Genomic DNA, 22,398 nt, shown 5'->3' with positions numbered 1-22,398 from the left:
ACCAGTGCAGACCGTCATTTGAACAATATTTACTCAATCAAATATATTTGTGATCCTGTCATGTCTTTGATTTAATTCTAGCCAATCACAAGGTTTTCGAAGACATTTTTGTCCAAATTTTCCGCCTTTTAATTTTTAACTACGAATTCTTCCATAGAAGCTTTCAACAATTTTGGAGGAAGGGACAAGAATGAACACATAAGAAGATGTTAAAGTAAAAGAATGCCATTACACATAAGGACAAGGACACACGTAGGTTGGGAGGGGGTCCTCACACCCTCCTCGAAATCCTATATTTTCTTGAAATTCCAGACACTTTTTATTCAAATGTTTTTACCCCCCCCCCTCACATCCCGGAAAACTTTTTAATTATCTGGCTCCTAATCTCCCCTCAAAAAACAAAAATACTGCGAAGGTACCTAAATAATTATACATGGAAAGTTGAAATACATCTTAAAATTTAAAGGTAGCAATTAATAGATTTAAAATTTGGCCTATCATTTTTTTTTACAGAGAGCATATGTAGCTTGGACATCATTAGTAGGCAAGAACCAAAATTTTTGAAGCCAATTTTATTGAGTAAAAGAATCAAAAATATATTTGGTACATTCTTTAAGCAAAAGGGATAACAATTTGAAAGGAAAGAAGAATCAATTTATAACATTCATACGAAAAAAAGCCTACGCCTGAGGTTTGGCGTTGACTGTGATAATTTAAAAAATGTTTAATTACAAGACACGGATCGTGTTGTAAAAGCATAAAAAGCAGCTTTAAACTAAACAATTCGTCAATTATTTTTTAATTTTTCTGTAGAGTAATTTTTTTTTGTAAAGAAACAACAGTAATTGTTTTTTTTTGTAAGCAATTTAGCAAAATTTAGCTATTTATGCACTGTTTGACATTTTTATTTTCAAAATTTGCTTTCAAATTCAAATTGCAACAATAGATTTGGATTCCAAGTTAATTCGGAGATTCTATCAATTATGCCGCCGTAAGATTTGAAATTAGAATATTGCAAGCAGCCCAGTTTCACCAAAACCTTTTTTTTTTTATTATTAAATTCTGTTTAAAGATTTTAAATTTTAAGTTTTTATTTTATTATTAATTCATTATTACTTTTAATTTAATTGAATTGTAATTCACTTATTTTCTAATTAAACATTTTCTAATTTTAACTAAACAATAAAACCAGTTAAATTTGAAAAATTAAACAATTTTTCTGGAATACTGTCCAATTTGAAGTAATGTTTTTGACTGTTATTACTAATCCAGTTTTTTCACTAAGGTTTCTATACACACTAATTTGACACAGTAACAATTATACGGGCGTAAGCAACTATGGGACAGGAGGGCAATTACGCCTTACAGACCATAGTTTTGGGCAAGATTGCAGATAACCCTCATTCTCATGTTTCCGATTCATTTTTCTCTTGGGGTAGGAGGAGGGCAAGATCACAGAGAATTTTCAGAACACAATTCGAGACACAATAAACACAATTTTAATACTGAAGCTTTCCTGTTCAAAACAGTCTCTACAAGCAAGATAGGAAGCGACAAAGCAGTTTCAACAGACTCGGACGAAATCGCTTGACCAATCCTAGGCAGAAAAAAATTTGACACCTTTTCACCTTGTCACATGAAATCTTTTGAAATACCACTACTACCTGCTACTTTTCAACTTGCTCAATAATGAATATGATAAAGGCATTTTGTGCAAATCCAACTGGATTGTGCAGCGGTATTTTGTGCTAAGACCTTTACTTAGAAGTATCTATGACCTTTTGTCCTTGACAAATTCACAAAAGCAATAATTAAAAACTACACAATTGTAGGTGAAAACCCTCCAGAAGGAAATTTTGGCTTTCAGTCTGTTGGGTCGAAAAAATGGGTTTACTTAATATGAGACACACGCTGAACGATGTCTGGCAGGGCAAGTTGAAACAAACTTTTATACACGAAACGGGAAAGATAGTCTTTAACTTTCGTTTTCTTGAAGTGTGTAGTAACATCTATTCAAGGCGGGTTAAGAGAGTTCAGATGAATCTGATGAATTTGATCATTAGGGGTTGACTTTTCAAATATTTTATAATACGGTAAACTACAACAAAGGCAGTTCAAATAAGCAGGAATTACGAGATGTTCCGTTCATCTTTTATCTGAATGATAATGTAACAAATTTTTAGGCTTCACTGAAATAAGGTCGGTCTACATGTAGGCATTATTGCGTCTAATGTCGACCGCGATATGCAAGCAATATCTATAACATATCTGCACACATTTTTTTTTGCACTTGCCCCAACCCCCCACGCCCACCACCCAGTAAAAATATTCTAACCTTCCCCTCTACTCATCCACTAAACTTGGAAACTTGTTGCGTCTATGGTTAACAAAACTGGGGAGAAATTTAACTCAAGAGTAGACAACTTGAGAATTGCTTATATTTAGAAACCTTATAAAGGGATAAAAAAAACTTCTCTTGGATTAATGCACGCTATTTTGGTCACGTGAAAGTACTTGGCAATTTGTTCTACTGACCGTTACCCCCCCCCCCCCCCCCAATAAAATAATAAAACAAATAATGAATACAATTTATTTATAGAGCTTTATCTTCCTTGTTCCTGTTAATTGTTCATAATCTTTATTTCTCTATGCAAAAAAAAAAAAAAAAAAAAAAAAAAAAAAAAAAAAAAAAAAAAAAAAAAAAAAAACTAAGAATGACTAAAAAATGAAGCCGCCCTTTTGCTTAGAACATGGAAAATTTTGCTTAGAACATGGAAAATTAGAACAAGAAACTTGACAAAAACTAAAATACAAACAAACACAATTTTCTACAAATCTCATCAATTTTACACACATCTGTACAAAAAGAAATAATTAATAGCCAATGAAAAATCACCCTAAAAAACTTAATAAACAATCTACATCAACAAAATTGCCCATCATTTTTATTAAGGGGTCGATAACTTGGCTAGAATCTTACGGAAGCTAGAATTCTATAGAATAAAATAGAAAGTGGATTTAGAGCCAAATTCTCAATATAGGCATTTGTCGCCTCTTTCTCACAGTTATACTTTTATTTTATTACCATATCAGCAGAAAAAAAAGATAGGTCCTAAAAAAAAAAAAAAAAAAAAAAAAAAAAAAAAAAAAAAAACGAAACGGCGCAAATATTATTTCTATATTTAGGCTTAGTTCTAAAAATTACCTATTTTATGTTTAATTTTCGTTCAGTTTCATATTAAATTAAATGTCGGTCTCCTTTTATCTATCATCATTTTGTCATCTTATTTCTTTTTCTATTCATTTTTTTCTCCTTTTATCTATTATCATTTTTCATCTTTTTTCATTCAGCATTGGCGCTGCTAAGAGTTGCACTGGAACTGCGACAGAGAGCTTGTGTAGGCTAGATACGAGCTGCAGATCTGTTAGAGGGTTGGCACCCATCAATCAGGAAAAGTGTAAGTTCATTAATAATTTTAATAAAGACATGTAATCCCCAAAGAAATTTTTTCTGGAAACTCCTGGAAATATAGATATTATTGGTCGAATTCAAGATACAGATCGATATTAGTCAAGGAAATGCCGGACTGTCCCATTAAAGCAGGACTCCTTAACTGAAAAATAATTGCCTAGTGATTGTTTTACACCCCTCCCCCACAGCCAACCTAATTCGCTAAAAAAGGGGAAAAAGTTTAAAAATTCTAATGTAAAGGAATAGCTTACTCTGCCATGTGGGAAAAGGGTTAAAACCCGGTATAATCAAATAGCCAATGCCCATGCTTTCAGCAATAATACTTTTTTAATTTATAGCTCTTTTGATTCTTTAAATTTTTGAAATAGGTACTTGATGTTATTTAATTGAATAAATTTTATGGACCTCAAATTGAGCTATCAACCCCTTAGTTTTAATACTGTATGGCGATCCAGCATAAAATCATAATTTGACAATTGCCCTAGCAAGGCGTATTTGACAAAGTACTTTTTAACGTAAGAGACGTATCGGCAACACTGGTTGCAGCATTTAAGTTGTATTTTCGCATCGCTAACAAAACGGTAATAAATATTTGCTGAGATAAATGTATCTGTTGCATGAATTCAATGGAAGGTAAATTCTGCAAAATTATTTTTTAGAGGAAAAAGGGCTTACTGGCGTAACTAGACGGGGGCTGTGATGATCAAAGACCCCCAAGAACGGACTGGTTCACCTGTAGAAGAATTTAAATATAATAGGAAAAACTGAAAACAGGCAATTCCAGCCCTTTAGAGCACTCATCCAGCTCCCGTATTGGTCACTTGTAGAGAGGCCAGCCCTTTAGAGAGTCTATAAGGGGCTAAAGTCCCTTATAGACTTTTCTGCTAGATATGCCACTGTTTAAAGCCAGAGAGACGAGAGACGCCAGAGAAAAGCCAGAGAGACGAAGAATTAAACATAATGAAAAAATAAGGTACAACTAAAATAAGAATTTATTCATTGTTATTTTCAAATTATTTGTAAAGGAATTAAAAAAGAAAGCTAATAAAAAAAGAGAGAAGAACTTATTTTAACATTCTCTCTTCAAACATTAAGGATTGCGAACAATAAAATGAAATAAATAGAATAAGCCAATTTGTTAAAAATTTTGTAATAGCTGGAGATAGAAGAAAACAAGAGTTTCAAAATATATGAAAAATTGTTGTAAGACACCGGATTGCACTTAACACCCTTGGTCAAGGTTTACAAAGAAGAAAGGAAGAAATCACTATTGAATCTGCCAAAAAGATATTTGTGCTGAATTTGAAGAGCAGAAAGGACCACAATTGACCTAATTAACAAAGCACGTTCTGAACAACAACAAAAAAACTGTTTATCCTTTTGTTTTGATCTTATCAAAAGACAGCACTAGACTAAATTGTATTCTTTTAAATTTAACTGCAAGATCGTGTCTTTCACTGCGGCAAACACGAAGCGTATATTCTCAGTATCTGAAAGAAAAAAGAGAGAACAATTAGCTTCTTCAACTATAGCAATAAGGCTACAGCAGGAGGGGAGAATTTCACTTCAGCAGCCAGGATTTACTTTGTCCGATAAAATAAAATTCTTTTTCTGCATAAAGGCGGGGCACCAAGGTGGACACCCGTTAGAGGGGATGTATTACCCAATTAGATCCTACTTAATATCGCATTATATTAACAATTGCATTAATATCGCCTGTTTTCGCATTATATTATTATTGTTATTATTAATATAAAAAAAGGTAGTGTGATTTGCTAGCAAGTTTCCAATCAATGGTGTAATACCAATAGAGCGGTAAACTTTAAAAGCCGGTTTGGCCTGCTTTAAATCACATATAATACGCATGTATCACAGATGTCCAACTGAAATAATTTATGGTAGCAATCGTAATGTGATCGCCTATCCTCAGTTTCTCCGGCTTCTAGCACGTATTAGCGCCATCACACACAGCATAAAGGCACCCGGATACCCAACCCTTTTTTAACATAAAGATAGCGCAAAAAGATATCTGTACAGCGTTACTAACGCGATCGTATTGTACCGTTTATGGTGCAATTTAGAGATTCTGGTACAATGCGAGTTTGGAAATGGTACACTACAGTTTTTCCTGTTTTTCCTGTACAGTTTTTGTTTTTATTTGCTCCTTTCTCAATCGGATATCTGTTCAAGTTTGACTTTATTGAAATTTTTCTTCTTGTTATGGCAAATTTTCAAGCTGCTCTTCAGATGGTAAAAATTAACCTCTTACAGTACAATTTAGTCGGAAAACTTGTACAGTTTATTTCAAAGCTTTGGCAACACTACACCTGTATCAGATGCTTTGTGTCTGTGCTTTAAATGCATTTTATGTTTTTGTGAGAACAGTACAAGTACCCCTTTCCCGATAATACCTGTGTGTACAAAATTGGCAACTGGCATAATTTACGGCCCTTATTCTAAGGGCAGTGGGGCATCACCATACAGTGTAATATGCAGTATATAGGGCTGTCAGCGTACAGTTTAATAAGCAGTGTACAGGGCTGCTACCCAGACAGACGCTTTTGTACTACCGGTGAAAGTACCAAGTTAAACCATAGAATTAATATTTACTGAAATTAAGTTAAATTGGCATTTTTTACTTTTTTTTGCAAAAAAAGATTCATCACAATTGGTCACTTTTGGTAGACCTTCTGGAGGCCTCGCGTGCATTGTTAAGAATAACCTGAGTTTGATCTCTCCAGTGCGTCTTCACAGTGATAAATTCATCCTTGCGGTTCGAATTGGTAATACTGTGCTGATAAATGTGTATCTCCCGTGTAACAAAAAAACTATTTCCGCTTTAAACGCGTATATGAAAGCCTCGGCAAATCTTAAGTCTATTCTTGCGTTTGTTGTGTCGACTGGTTATGATTTCATAGTGGTTGGTGACTTCAACACAGATATTAAAAGTCCGTCAGTTCGATCCGATATAGTCCCTGATGCTTTTTCTGCTTATAAAATAGTCGAGAAAAGTGTTGATTATTCACATATTCACCAATCCGAAAGTTTGCCTAATATCGACTATGTAGCTTCCTCGCCAAATATTAATGTATCGACTGTTCTTGTTCATGAAGACGATCGTGATATTGACCACCTCCCGACTCCGTTCTCTGCTTCTCTAGTCGCTCTCCGTTCTACTAGACCATTTGCACAAAGTTCTAAGTGGTTTTACAGGAATAACTGGAGTAGAGCTAATTTTACACCTTATATTACTAAGTTGTCCACGTTTTTGGGTTCTATAAATGTTCCTTACCATTTGCTTCAAGTTACTGACCGTTTCTCAAATGATAAGCAGTCTCTAAATGAATATTATAAAATAATTTGGTGCTTAAAACAAGCAGAGGCGACTGCTGTTCCTCTAGAAAAGATTAAAGTTAAAACTAGAAAACCAGAATGGGTTTTGGAACCAGAATTAAAAGTTGTAAAGAATAAAGCTAAGTTTTGGCTACGAATGTGGGTGTCTTGAGGTCGGCCAAATCGAGGAGTTGTCTTCGATCTGAAGCAAAGTACCAAGCGTGCTTATAAAAAACGTTTACGGCATTCTAGGGTTTCTGGTTTTGAGTTTCCTGCGTCGAGAAAGGAGTGGTCTTATGTTCTGAATTCGGAGAAGCTTAGTAGGGAATTTTCTGAAAGTCCTATAGCAGTTCATACTTGGGTGTCGTATAATAATGATATTTTCGGCAAGATGAACCGGGAAGTTGAAAAGCTTTTTAGTAATCTTCTTGAGTCGTGTTTGCCTAATGGTATTTCTCAGAGTAATGTATTACCAGTTTCTACTGTTGATATTGGTCAAGCTATTAGGAACATACAATCTACCTCTGTTGATCAAGACGGAATTTCTTCTTATAATCTAAAAGTAGTTTGCCCAACTTTGATAGATCATCTTCAGCTACTGTTTCAGATGTGTTAATCTACTTCTGTGGTTCCCGACAGTTTTCTCTGTGGCACAGTCACCTCGGTTTTGAAGCGTGGAAAAACTTTGTCAGAGTGTAGTTCTATCGACCAATTACTGTTTCGTGCAATCTTAGCAAAATTTTTGACTATATGCTTCTCCCTTCATTTCAGAAAATGTTAATTTTGGTGAAAACTAATTTGGCTTTCAAAAAGGCTAGGATGTCAGCACGCCCATCGTGGTCTAGCTTCCCTCCTGTTGCAATCTGTTAATAATAAATTTCCTCTTCATATCTGTGATCTTGATCTTTCAAAAGCTTTCGATAGTATAGTCCACTCACATGCACTCTATTCCCTTTTTTCCAACAATATTAACCTTTCTATTGTTATTTTGTTATGGTACTGGTATTCTAACTCTTTTATTCGGGTAAAATGTAATGGAATAGTTTCTGATTCAAAGGTGTTTCTTCGGCATGGTGTCCGTCAAGGTAGTGTGCTTTCTCCAACTATTTTTATGTTATGTATTGCTCCTATCCGTTCACCTTTGCCTTCGACTTTCATTTCTGATGGAATTGATGTCTCGTATCTCGCTTATGCGGACGATGTGCTCCTTGTCAGTCGTTCTAGGGCTGGGCTCTCAAATTCTTTCCGCTGGATCTCAGACTAGTTCAGACGGATTGGGCTTATGTTGGACGTTGATAAGTGCGAATATGCTTCATTAAATTCGAGTGCGAGTCTCCCTCTTAACTGTGGTTTTTTCTCTATTCCATGTTTTTCTTCTTTTCTATGGCTTGGTCTTCGCACCATAAATAGTCTAAAATCGATTCGGGCTGTAACATTTTCTAATTCAAAAAAAAAAAAAAAAAAAAAAAAAAAAAAAAAAAAAAAAAAAAATTCAGATAGGATATTCATAAGTTGTTGCAAATAGAGGGTGTTACAATAGAAAAGCGCATGGGAAGTTATATTCTTCATTTTACGATCATTATATTATTTTTTTATCTTATTTTCTTCCAATTCTGAAGCCTAAAGATCTGAATTCTCTCCGGACTTATTATTTTAAGTTTTCTCGGTACCTTCTGTGCCTCCCTCCGTGGTTCCGGAACCGGCATCTAATATCGCGATTCGGCTTCCCTGATTTACGGGAACAAGCGACAGTGCTTGTGGGAAAGCTGTCGTTATCTGAAGGTCTTACTGCGCAATTTACGTCATTTTATGTAAATAATTGTTAAGTGTGCGAGTTTGCCTTTTTTTTTTTGTTCTTGACTCCACTTCTTTTTTATAGTGGGTAATAAATAAATTATTATTATTAATGACTTTTTAAATGCAGTATCTATTATAACAGTTCACCATCAAGTGATCAAAATGACAATTTAGAAAATGAGGGATCCTCTCCAGCTGCAAATAGAGCCACGGTGGCCTCTTGAACCGGCCAAGAGGATCGCGTGGCCTTTTACTTGCAAACAAACAGTATAATGGGAGATTTTTGGATCGGAATAAAAAGAAATAATTATTACCAATATTTATAAAGAATGTAAAAGAAACTATAAGACACTCCAACAAGAGGAAAGAAATACATAAAAATAATCAAATCGCACTTGAGCTAAAAAATTGTTTCCAATAGAAACATTTAACAAATAACATTGACAAATAACTTTCCTTAGTTTTTACTCAATTTATTAATTACAAAGAATATTTTTATGTTTTATACATATAAATATCTTTATATTTTATGCATATAAATGTTTTTATAATCTTCTGAACTGAAATGGTCACATTCTCTTTAATTACCAAGAAAATCAAAATAATTTTTTACGCCCTTTGGACCCCTCTTAGATCTATTCATGCACGAAAACTGCAATTTTCTAAGAATTTTATGTTAGTTGTTTCTTAAATTATGCACTTTTCAGGGCATTACCGCATTTTTGTTTTTGTTGCAAGTTGAACCGAGAATATAAATAAGCGAAACTACTTAGTTAAATTTGACAGCGCGTTTCTTCCCTAAAAATCCAAACATCGATCATCTGGTGGTTCTCAAGGACAGCTATACCTTCTTAAGCTGTTTGGTAACATATGTTTTAACTGATTTTCCATCCACGTTTCTTTTTTTTTAATTTTCTGCCCATTACTATCAAAAACTGGAACGACTACAGCTATCGCCCGTAAGGCTCTATGCCCAGGAGTACAAGGAAAAATAAACCAACACAAACAGAAATAATTCTAAAAGTTCAAATATAAAACAAACACAAACACTAGCGAAAAAACTGAAGAAAAAAAGAGAGTGAAACAAGAGAGAATAAACCAAAATTATTATCGATAATTTTTCGTTTCGAGGCTCGTAATTCCGCATTGCTTCTTTTTTCTTTTATTGAATCCTGGTTGCAAGGTATTTTTCCAGTAAGCTTGTCCAGTCCAGTTCTTCAATTCGCAATCCTTTTAGAGACTGGAGACTGCTTAGTGCAATATATGTTCATATAATGACCCCCCCCCCAATTATGCTTGACCTTCGAAAAAAGTTTCTTGGCCTCTTAGATAAACGCTTGATCAAATCAAACAGTTGAAATTCATCAAGATCAAGTTAAATTTGTATTACTGTCAATCAAGCTGAGTGGCCATGGTTAATGGAACCACTGATAGGTCCATAACCGTGATTAGAAAAACGGCTTAACCCTTACTTCCCAGATACGGCGTTTTGCAGAAAAACGCAAACCCGACTTCGTTGAAACTTTTTGGTACGTGTGGAAAAACGGGCTCAGGAATTAATTAAATAGCCAATTATCAAAAAAATTAACTGCATTGAAAATCTTGTTATACACTATATGCTATAAAGCATAAAGTACCATTCCCAAAACTATCCTTAGACAATTATTCCGGATATGGTCAGCAACAAATGTTTTTTTCCACTAAAAAATAAATTCCCACTTCTTTTCTATATTTATAAGATACATAAGGTTGTTAAAGTTTTCAATTAACCAATAAAAAAAAAAAACATAATTTATTTTCACTGTCCTTGGTATTCCAAATTCAAAGTTTAACGGATTCATTATAACTGAAAAGACAATTTCCCTTCCAATTTGTGAAACATTTAATGATACTGTCAGACCTAACCAGATAAATAAGCAATAGAAAGAACTGTCACAAATCTCATTGCAAATCTATTTCTAAAAGAAAAGCAGATAAATTGGAAAAGCTCCTAATTTGAAACAAATGAACATAAATGATCATTAAGTATTTTTTATCTAGCTTTATCCTTAAATGGCGGATAGCTACAAAGTCGGCCCCTTTTATACATATTCTTAGCAAAATAGGCTAACGACAACTAATATTTGGGTGCTTTTGCGGTGTTTTTTTTTTTTTTTTTTTTTTTTTTTTTTTTTTTTTTTTAGATCATTAAGAATGACTAGAATTCGTGTGCTTTTCCAGTGTTTTTTTTTTAGATCACTAAGAATGACTGGAATTTGGGTGCTTTTCCGGTTTTTTTTTATAATACTAAGAATGACTAAAATTTGGGTGCTTTTCCGGTGTTTTTTTTTTAGATCACCAAGAATGACTAGAATTTGGGTGCTTCTGCGGTGTTTTTTTTTAGATCATTAAGAATGCTAGAATTTGGGTGCTTCTTCGGTGTTTTTTTTACATCACTAGGAATGACTGGAATTTGGGTGCTTTTCCAGTGTTTTTTTAAAATCACCAAGAATGACTAGAATTTGGGTGCTTCTTCGGTGTTTTTTTTTTAGATCATTAAGAATGCTAGAATTTGGGTGTTTCTTCGGTGTTTTTTTAGATCACTAGGAATGACTGGAATTTGGGTGCTTTCCCAGTGTTTTTTTAGATCACTAAGAATGACTAGAATTTGGGTGTTTTTCCGGTGTTTTTTTTTCAGATCACTAAGAATGACTGGAATTTGGGTGCTTTTCCGGTTTTTTTTATAATACTAAGAATGACTAAAATTTGGGGGCTTTTCCGGTTTTTTTTTTTTAGATCACCAATAATGACTAGAATTTGGGTGCTTCTTCGGTGTTTTTTTTTTTTTTAGATCATTAAGAATGCTAGAATTTGGGTGCTTCTTCGGTGTTTTTTTAGATCACTAGGAATGAGTGGAATTTGAGTGCTTTTCCGGTTTTTTTATAATACTAAGAATGACTAGAATTTGGGTGCTTTTCTAGTGTTTTTTTAGATCACTAAGAATGACTAAATTTTGGGTGCTTTTCCGGTGTTTTTTTTTTAGATCACCAAGAATGACTAGAATTTGGGTGCTTCTTGGATGTTTTTTTTTAGATCACTAAGAATGACTGGAATTTGGGTGCTTTTCCATTTTTTTTTATAATGCTAAGAATGAATAGAATTTGTGTGCTTTTCTAGTGTTTTTTAGATCACTAAGAATGACTAGAATTTGGGTGCTTTTCCAGTGGTTTTTTTTTTTTTAGATCACTAATAATGACTGGAATTTGGGTGCTTTTCCGGTTTTGTTTTATAATACTGAGAATGACTCGAATTTGGGTGCTTTTGCGGTGTTTCGATTGGAATTTCACATAAAAGACCCAATCACGTGGAATTGGCTTAAGAACTTCAAATTTCAACTTTTTTCAACTTAAAATTTTTATTTATTAACATTCGCAAATAATTAAATGAAATGAACGGCACTTTCACACTGAAAAAAAAACTTATGGCTAATGACTAATAATTTTACGCAGAAATGTTCTAATTGAAGAAATGCTGAATCAGGTTTTAAAGTACTGAAGACAGTGAAAATGAAATCTGGTTGTTCGAAAAAGTTAAGTAAGTTAAGTGGTTCTTTGAATTACTTATTCAAACATATATATCTTAAAAAATTGAAAAATTCAACATTTAGTGAAAATGACCTTCATATTCAGTTTATGACAGTAGCAAGAACGAAACAAAAAATGAGACTTGTGAGAAACATCACCAAAAGCAAATTATTAAAAGCAGATGGCGCCAAACAGCTTAAGAAGGCGAGAAAAAGAGAGAAGAGAGAGAGAGGGAGAAAGAGAGAGAGAGAAAGACAGAGAGAGAGAGAGAGAGAGAGAGAGAGAGAGAGAGAGAGAGAGAGAGAGAGAGAGAGAGAGAGAGTAAGAGAAAGAGAGAGAAAGACAGTAAGAGAGAGAGAGAGGGAGAGAGAGAGAGAAAGACAGAGAGAGAGAGAGAGAGAGAGAGAGAGAGAGAGAGAGAGAGAGAGAGAGAGAGAGAGAGAGAGAGAGAGAGAGAGAGAGAGAGAGAGAGAGAGAGAGAGAGAGAGAGAGAAAGACAGTAAGAGAGAGAGAGAGAAAGACAGTAGAGAGAGAGAGAGAAAGACAGTAAGAGAGAGAGAGAGAAAGACAGTAAGAGAGAGAGAGAGAGAAAGACAGTAAGAGAGAGAGAGAGAGAGAGAGAGAGAGAGAGAGAGAGAGAGAGAGAGAGAGAGAGAGAGAGAGAGAGAGAGAGAGAGAGAGAGAGAGAGAGAGAGAGAGAGAGAGAGAGAGAGAGAGAGAGAGAGAGAGAGAGAGAGAGAGAGAGAGAGAGAGAGAGAGAGAGAGAGAGAGAGAGAGAGAGAGAGAGAGAGAGAGAGAGAGAGAAACCAACCTGTTGCACAAGTGAAATGTGAGTAGATAATCTTGTCACTATCGGGATTCAAGTCAACAAACATCCTTAAAATGAATTCACGCGCAGCAATAGCATCTCTCTGTGGACCTGAAGAAATAAAACAAAGTTTGAGTCCTCGTTTTCCTTTTCCTAGCAATATTTCTGTCTTATCAACTACTTGATAAGTTTATAATAAAGTACCATCGGGAGAGTATACGAGAGTCAAGGCCGTATCCAGAGGGGGGGGGGGTTTGGTAGGGTATGGGGTTTGAACCCCCCCCCCCCCACCACCGAAATGTTTCTCTGACTCGTAAAACGCAACAAAAATGGACATAAATAAATTTTGTATGAGTTTTCGAGTTTTTTTGTGTAACCACCCCCCCCCCCATTTTTTTTAGTAAAAACCCCTCCGAAAAAAATCTTGGGTACGGCCTTGACGAGAATAGTTGCTAGCTGTATGTGTGATTGGCTCTTAATAGACACGACTTCTCTAGATACAGCATACCTTCACAAACTAAGCAACAGCTAATTATGCTTATCCTAGACACAGGAAGTGGTAAAACTCACAAGAGTTTTGCGTTACTATCTTTTGACACCTGCGACACTCAAGCTCAACAGGCATCGTCACTAAACCCAGTACAGCTGACCGACGCCAACTAAGACAATGCGTGCCTCAATCAGTTTTACATAATTGGCCTAATTGTTCAACCTGCAAGATTTAGCCCTACCAACAACATGTAAAGAGTCAGAGACATAAAATCTCAAGAATTTTGAAATTCTTCTCTCAATTTCTTTTTTTTTCAGAATTTGCCTTTATTCGAAAAAATATTAGAATATTCGCCCACCTGGAAATGGATTCCGGCGTACGTGCCTGCAATAAATCACTACTGTCAAACATTTGAAACATACTATTATTCTAAAATTGTCATAATGTATTTGTTTCGGATTATCCTAATTGAATACGAATTGTTTATCTTATCACCATATACTTCATGTTTCATATTTGTTATGCCCGAAAAGTATCACATGGAGATTTTTTGGAGGGTGGGGAGAGGAATACGTCTCCCGATTAGAAATTTCTTGAGATTATTATTAAACATTTTCAACCTACTCCAGAGATGCCAGATAAGAATTACAAAGATTCTTTTTGAAGGGGGGGGGGAGGAGTTAGATGTCTACATTCTCACGATTACAATTTCCATGTGGTTACTATTAAATATTACATAAAGAGCGTAATACTGCTAGCTTAGACCAAGATGGCTCTGAAAAATACAAAGCATTTAGCTAGCACCACTGAGCTCTAAATGTTGTGTTTAACGGATATTACAGTGGAAACTGCAATAAAGAGAGTCGGGAAGATGGATTCCTCGTTTGACTGTTAAACGTCAAGTTTCACAGTCAAACCACAGATTCTCGAACACTTTCAATGATAATTGGTCCCCTTGAAGAATTTTCTAGCACCCCCTTTGTCTTTGAGACGGTCATCCAACGCTGAGGCTCTCAAATCATTTTAAGGCATTGAATCGCCTTAATATCGTCTCCTAAATACAGCTACTGCCCTCCATCTAAAACTTATCCATTCGTTAGGACGCATATATATCATTTAAACCAAGGCCGTATTCAGTGAGGGAGGTGGGGAGTCATTGAATTTAAATTCCTCCCCCCAAAAGTCTTATTAAAAAAAACATAACAAAAATGCATATACATTTTTTATACATTTTTAAAGTTTTTTTTTGTACTCCCCTCCCCCCACACCGAACAAAAATCCTTGATACGCCGTTGATCAATGAAGTTAATTTTAATTTTAGTAGTATTTATTTATATAGTATTAATTTTAATTTAGTAAATTAAAAAAATAATTTAATTTTAATTTAATTTAATTAAAATTAAATGTAGTAATTTTAATTTAAAAATTAAATCCAATTTTAATTCTAAGTTAATTTCATAAATAAAAACTATGCTATTCTCTCTTTCATGGGTACCCATAAGTTGAGTTTCAGGGGGGGGGGGGGTACCTGGTCTAATCAGAACTTTCAATGCTGTATAATAGAAATCTCCAAACAAATATATAAAATATAAGGCAGCATCATTCAGCCGGGGGATGGGGCTGGAGCCCCCCTTTGTCCCCCCCCCCATATGGGTGCCCATGCTCTCTTTGATTCCCAAACCGTATCTAAAAAGCTCTTCGTGATCATTAAGACTAATTCAAGTAAAACAAAATCAATTAAACCTTTCGCTTGCCAAATAAAATGTTCATTAAATGTCGACTTGGATCACGTCTAGTTAAAACTGTCTAATAAAATGAGGACAAAAGATTAAATTTGCGTAAAAAGACAGAATTCCAGACAATCCAACAACGTTTTACAAACAAAAAAACAATAAAAAAACATCAACTTGAAAATGGCTGTTAATTCTAACAGAATTAGTGTTTTCTACAAGTGCCTTATACATATTTTATCACATGCCTTTAATTAAACATTCTTGTTACAGGACAATGGGGAATACTAATTATTAACACCATCTTTCATCAACAACTTTCTATGTCACTAAGGAGAGTAATATAAACGGCAATTTAACAACGCTTTGCCTTTATTTGAAAATGAGAAAAATTTAAAAATACAAATGAAAGAAGGACTGCTTCAAGAAGACGGGAAACACAACCTGCAAGAATTCCCTTTCGAATGGAAAAACGGAAAAAAAAATATATATAATAAAGATGCATTATTACAAATGAACTAAACATATTATAATTTATTTTTTATATAACAGATTATTATAAATTATCACAGGTTAGAATATAAAATTGCAACGAAGATTATAATCTTAAAGATGAGACTACCAAGTCAGGACAGCGATCGATACAAAAAAGAAATATCCAAAGGACTGAGGAAAAGGTAATAAAAAATATAACCTCATAACGGTTATTATAAACCTATATATAAACCCTAGCCGAGTGGTTAGTGCACTAGACGTGAGATGACTGGCTGGTTGAGGACAGGAGTCCGAGTCCTGGTGTCACTAGGTAATTGATTGGGAGGGGGGGAGGGGGTTAGTGGCGTGACTCTGTAAGCTGGGCCAGAGTCGACCGAGCTCTAAATGGGTACCTGGAGAAATCCGAGGAAGGTGTACAAGAAGGATGTGCAAAAACACAGGATGGCTGGCCCCCAATACCCTTGTGCTTCTTGGCTAAAGGGCCATGAAACGAAGATCAGCACCGCCAGGGACTGTGAAGTCCAGTTCCATATTATTTACCTTTGTTATGTATAGATTAAAAAAATATATATATTTGTCTGTTGCTATTTTGAAAAACCTAAAAAGTTACTCATAAGGCCGTTCGCTTAAATTGCGATAGCGAAAATACTATTTTATGTTGTTTTTTTAACTACCCGAACTTTGCAAATAGCCAATTTAAAACAACGACTTCATAATTATATTAAACTAGAATGATGGGGAAACCACGGGAACCCCCTTCCCCCTGCCTCCCCCTGGACAAGGTCTTGCAAAGGATGTTTTGTTTGCCATGGATTACCTTATTTTGGGGGGGGGGTATACATTTGGGTTACATAATTTTCTTTAAATACATTCTTAGATCACACTGGCTATACATGACAAATGAAACCCAGAGAGGAAAGAAAATAACCAAAAGAAAAATAAAATTAAAAAAAGGTGAAAAAACGAGGATTTTGTCAGCCAGCGGCAATCCATGAAGAAGAAGAAATAAGCAAATGTTTTTATGCCTCTTTTAAGCACACAGAAATCCTATATAAAAAACTCCATAGATCTTGTTGAGAAGTTAAAAAATGAAAGTACAACAGAAAAAACTATTTTATCTAGTTTTGATGCAGTTTCTAAGTACACTTCATGTGATGTCCATAATTGTAATGAGACCTTAAAAAGATAACTAGAGGAAAATTCAGCTTCGTCAGATAACAAAACTTTGGATATTGATAAGATAATGACCCTTGTTCGTCTTTGCAACAAGTTCTCCTTGTATTTTAAATTCCGAAAACAAATTTCCCTTCAAATCATGGGCTTATCCATGGGTACTGTCTTGTCTCCTTATTTGGCAAATTTTTACATGGATTTCATAGAACAGTCCGCTTTGAATAGTTTCCACTTAAAACACTATCTGGTTTCGTTTCGTTGATGATATCTTTTCCGTTCGGGAACATGGACAAGACTCTCTAAGAGATTTTTTTGCCACATTTGAACTCTTTTGATTCGAATATCCAATTCACAATGGAACTCGAAGATTCAGGTAAGCTGCCTTTCTTGGATGTTTTCATTATAAAAACTACTCCTAGCCTTAAATTTTCTATATATAGAAAACCGACTCATAATGATCGATATCTACATTTCTCTTCCCATCACCCTCCTTCTGTGAAAAGAGGGATAATAATCTCTTTAGTCGACAGAGTTTTAAAAATTTTGTCCCGTAATCATATAAACTTTAAATTAAACTATGTCAAGGATATTCTTTTCTGCAATGGTTACCCAATCAAACTTATTGAAAATATCATAGATAGACGATTAAAAAAGATAAAACAACAAAATAGGGAGCCCGTCCCCCTTGATTCAGTTACCCCGGCAATTGAGAAAAAAACTTTCATCACTTTACCATACATCCCGAAACTTGGCGATAAACTTGAAAAAAAAAAACATAATCTCTCTGTTTCTTTCGAAACCGAACAAAAAGTTGAACATTTTTTCAACTCAGGAAAGGATAAAACTGATCCTGTACTGGGTAGTGTTGTCTACAGAATCCCGTGTTCACGTGGGAAATTTTACATTGTTAGGACCCATCAACGACCAGGTGAAGTTTTGCATGAACACAAAATTTCGATAGATTAGTTCCTGAGATTAAAAAATACTAATGACAACTTTAATTCGGCATTGGCTTCGCATATTTTCTTAAATCCGACCGATCTGGTTCTTTTTGACGAGGCAACTTCAATATCTACTGTAAATGGCCTACCACAAACTTTTAAAGAGGTAATTGAGATAAAAAAAATACATGAACCAAAATTTAGCAATAAATAGAGATACTGGAGATATTTCATTAAGCCCAATTTACGACAGTTTAATTTTGAAGGACTCAATTGTAAATCAAAGTAGGATAAAAAGAGTAAATTCATTTCGTTACCTTGGGATTATTCTTGATGAGCTTTTATCTTTCCGTAAGCATTCTGATTATTTGAGATTGAAACTTGCCCATAACTTAGGTTGTCTTCATAGAATGAAACATGTATTTCCTTTTTCCATCCTTAAAATTTTATACCATTCTCTAATTGAATCATATTTTAAATATTGCCCTGTAACATACCTCAACACATTTATGGTCCATCTCCAACCTCTTCAGATAATTCAAAATAAGGCGGTTAGAATCCTGGGTACTTTTGTTCTTCGCCCAGTGAGGCTTAAAAATCTTTCAGAAACCCAAACTTTATGTCTTTTTCTCAATATACTTAATCTCAAACAACTGTAAGACCTGCATACAGCAATTTGGTATTATGATGTCCAATCTTCGGCAAATTATTTCCATGATCTGGGTATAATTGAGACTCCCATTTCTCCTGCCCACCACGTCCGCTCCAAGAAGTATCGCCTTCCCCCAATTAAATCTGAAAGAGCTAGATTCTCAATCAGATACCAGATTCCTCATATTGCAAATAAATTTAATTTAATAGATGTGTCCCCAAGATTCAAGAGCCGATTTTCTTTGAAAAAACATATTTCAAAAATTGTTCTTTGCCTGGATGTTGGGATTGGTGAATTTGGATTTTAGTATGAAATTTGTTGTGGTGTTCTCGCGCTGGGGCGGCCTCCTCTGTTATCTCCTACCATGTGTGTCCTCTTTTTTTTTCGTTATTGATAGATAGGTAGATAGATAGATAGATCGTGTATTTCAAAAGCCCAATAGCCATATACACACAAAAATTTATGAAAAATAAAGAAATCACAATAGAACAAATTACGAAACACACAATAACATGATACATAGCGAAAAATGCCTTATGTTAAATTATCGAGAAAATAAGTTTAATTCCATATAATTAATAATAATTAATTATAAAAACTTTTCCTTCTTTCTAATCCCTTCTCTATGTACGCACCAATACGAAATATTGTTGTTGGATGCTGTATTTGGATGTTGGTTGTGGTTGGATGTTGATATGCTGTATTTGTTATTTCGGTAATTATTTTTTTTTTTTGGGGGGGGGGGCGACACATCGAGCCCTGCTCCCCGTCGGCCAGTTTAGAAAATTATTTATTCATTTAATTTGTTTGTTAAATAAACTTGTTAAATAAAATCAATATTTTCTTTCGGTATAACTTGAAAGAACCTATTTGCACATCAAATGATGAACGAATTTGTAGGCCAGCCAAAGCAATAGCAAAACAAAGGATTATTGCCCAATCATCTTGATAGTTTTCTTTTTCATTGATTCCAACCTGGTTTTTAATTAGTTTCTGTTCTGTCGTTGATAAGTAAACTTCGAAAGGTTTTATTTTCGTTGGTTTCTTTTTCTTTTCTTTCTTTTTTTTGTTTAGCACTGAGGACGACTCGGCGGAGGTCCTTGTCGAAATATTTGCCTATTTCCTTTTCTTCATGGTTCGCCACTGGCTGACAAAATCCTCGTTTTTTCATCTTTTTTGATTTTATTTTTCATCTTGCTATTTTCTTTTCTCTCTGAGTTTCATTTATAATTTTCTTTTAATGATAGCGATTTGTTTCAACAATATTTTCAAAAAAGCTTAATTATCGAAAATTTATTATCAGTGAAATTGTAAAAAAAATAATAATAATTCAACTAAAATTCCAGGAAAGTTCAAGCCTCATTCACAACAGATTTCACTGATACCAAGATTCAGCAAGCGCTAATTTGAGCCAATCAGAAATTTCTATGAAAAATGATTCGCTCAAATCGGCGCACGCTAAATCTCGGTCTTCGTAAAATCTCATTTGAATAGGCCAATATGATAAAAAAAGATGAAAAAAAGAAGAAGTATAATTGACACCGAAAATACACTGGAAAAACAAGCTTGAGGAGGAAAACAAGGGGGAGGGGGAGGCTGAAAATTGAAATTATCTCTCATTAACGAATTTTTCTCCCCCAAGCCTTAGATGAAATAAGTAATTTAGCATTGCTTAGCCTTTAGTTGAATAGATAAAAACTAAGAAAAATATAAATGATGACAGAACTACTTCGGGAATACAATATAATACACTTTTCCCCGACAAAAGCTCCACTTCGAATGGGAAAAAGGACAAAAGTGACAATTCTTATAAAAATGAATACAAAAAACCACAAGAGAATTATGGGAAAATAGTTTCAGGCGTAATTACTGACAGTTCTACGAATAGAAGCAAATATAAGGAATTACGGGAAAATTATCACCTGTAATAATTCCCCTCATAGTTTCAAAGTACGACAGATATACCTTTATGATAAGAAATGTCTCTGGACATTAGCTAGTAAATTTTACAGATACTGAATCTTTAATAACAGGGATGTTAAACTTACTCTTTTAAGGGGACCATGCCTTTCCCGAAATTTATCAGCAAACTAAAACTAAATTACATCCTATTTCAGCGTTGACTACGATTTGGAATACAAGGCAAACTTAGGTTAGGCCAACTAAGTGGTTCATACAATCTACAAGGTCGTCAAGAGTTGATACAGAAGCCTAGGACATACTACTTCGTACCCCTTCACTCTATTTGCACAACGAACACGCGCAGGACAACAAAGGAAAGCGAGATGAATCTTCATTCAGTTGTCTTACCGTTAAGAATACTACTACTACTACTACTAACAACTCACCGCAACACCAAGCCGCCTGAGACCAACACATCTACGCACGCTCCTCCTCCATCCCATTCTATTCAAAGCCTCCCTTTTAACACCCTCCCACAAAGTTCCCATTTCCTTTAAATCTTTCTTTATGACGTCCTCCCACCCCAGACGGGGACGACCTGCTTTCCGTTTAGCCCTAGACGGTTGGCTAAAAAGAACAATTTTCAGCAATTTGTCATCCTTGAACCGCAAAAAGTGCCCTAGCCACCTCAACCTTTCTTTCATTATAGTCTTAGGGAGCGGTACTGAACCACAATTTTCATACAGTCTATTGTTTGACATACGGTCAGTCAGCCGAGTACCCAGAACAATCCTTAAAAAGGGTCTTTTATTTTAGTGTTCATATGGATACGGATAAAGACACTGGATACGGTCAAGGCCGTATCCCGGCGGAGGGTTAGGAGGTTTGAACCCCCCCCCTCACTCGAAACGTTTGTTCGAATCGTAAAAACGTAAATAAAAAAATACAAACAAATTTTTAATACGTTTTTTTAAGTTTTTTTTAAACTTCCCGAAAAAAAACCGTTTTGTACTCACCCCACAGAAAAAAAAATCCTGGATACTACCCTGTTTTAGGTTGTCTTTTAACACCGTCCTGTGGGCTTTTAATCTTCTTTTTCTTCTCCCAGCAATGAGTACGGTTATGCAGAGGTTTTGGTCAAAATAACTGCATTTTTCTCCTTTTTTTATTGGTTTGAGTTGGTCTACGTTTTGTCACGCTTAGTGACTTAATTACATTACGTAGCAAACATTAATGTAGCCCCATTATTGGGCAATGTTCGGCTATAGATTAATGCTGGTTGTAAAACTAGCAACTAAGCACTTTCAACTTCATATTCTTTCTGACCAAACCAGTGTTTCCACTTCTACAGATTTTTCGTGAAATCTACCGAATTCCCAATCACTTTCCCGATAATCTCTGGTCTTAATTTCTTTTCTTTTTTATTATTTCTTATATTTCTTTATATATTTTATATTTTTATATATTTCTTTTCTATTTTAGGTACTATACGGTTGCCTACTTTCAAAATTGTGGACGTCAAGTGGCATGCGCCAAGCTCCGCCCAATTACTAATAGAAAATAGTATGGTAATATAGCCAGTATGGAAATATGGCTACGTTCTGAAGATTTGAATTACTCTTTGGCACCTGGATTTCACGTCGCCCGATAAAAATACGGCGAATATCTGGTTAGTTTTTATTTTGGATTACAATTGAAAATTTATTTCTCTGGCCATCAAAATTGCGTTTGAAAGAAAGAGCTGGCAAAGGCGCTGGCAGGAAAAATTGGGGGCACCGGTATCAGAGGTAACGCTGTAGCGTTGCCTATAGTAAAGGCCATACGGCTCCAATGTTTTATTATTATTATAATTTTTCCCAGAGGCACTTCACATGAAAGGGGTCGTCGTAGAAGCTTCAAAGGGGGCTCATTCGATTGGAAATCGAGAGTTGTAGCACCCTTTTTAATAGTCGAAATTGATTGGAGGGCAGCTAGCCCCCCCCCCCCACGCCGACCATTTCACCAACTACATCCAATCAAAATTTTTAGACATACATTTTGTT

General features: G+C 34.9%; 1 protein-coding gene across 2 annotated transcripts in view; it reads right to left on the bottom strand.

Annotated features, from left to right (window-relative positions):
* Positions 1 to 4,446: 4,446 nt before the first annotated feature.
* Positions 4,447 to 22,398, bottom strand: part of LOC148948986 (guanine nucleotide-binding protein G(q) subunit alpha) — a 106,812-nt gene continuing 88,860 nt past the window's right edge. For both annotated transcript variants that reach the window (XM_089094163.1, XM_089094162.1), the window contains exons 7-8: positions 12,977 to 13,084; positions 4,447 to 4,962 (exon numbers count right to left, since the gene is read on the bottom strand). In XM_089094163.1, the coding sequence (XP_088950289.1) occupies positions 4,880 to 4,962; positions 12,977 to 13,084 (191 nt within the window). In that variant the 3' untranslated portion in view covers positions 4,447 to 4,879. The remainder of the gene's footprint in view (positions 4,963 to 12,976; positions 13,085 to 22,398) is intronic.

This window comes from Artemia sp. Qi Xiang Cuo, chromosome 9 (assembly GCF_049724085.1).
Source record: "Artemia sp. Qi Xiang Cuo chromosome 9, ASM4972408v1, whole genome shotgun sequence".
NCBI classification, from domain to species: domain Eukaryota; kingdom Metazoa; phylum Arthropoda; class Branchiopoda; order Anostraca; family Artemiidae; genus Artemia; species Artemia sp. Qi Xiang Cuo.
The sequence above is the reverse complement of the archived record's forward strand: the minus strand, read 5'-3'. Positions and strand labels throughout refer to the sequence as shown.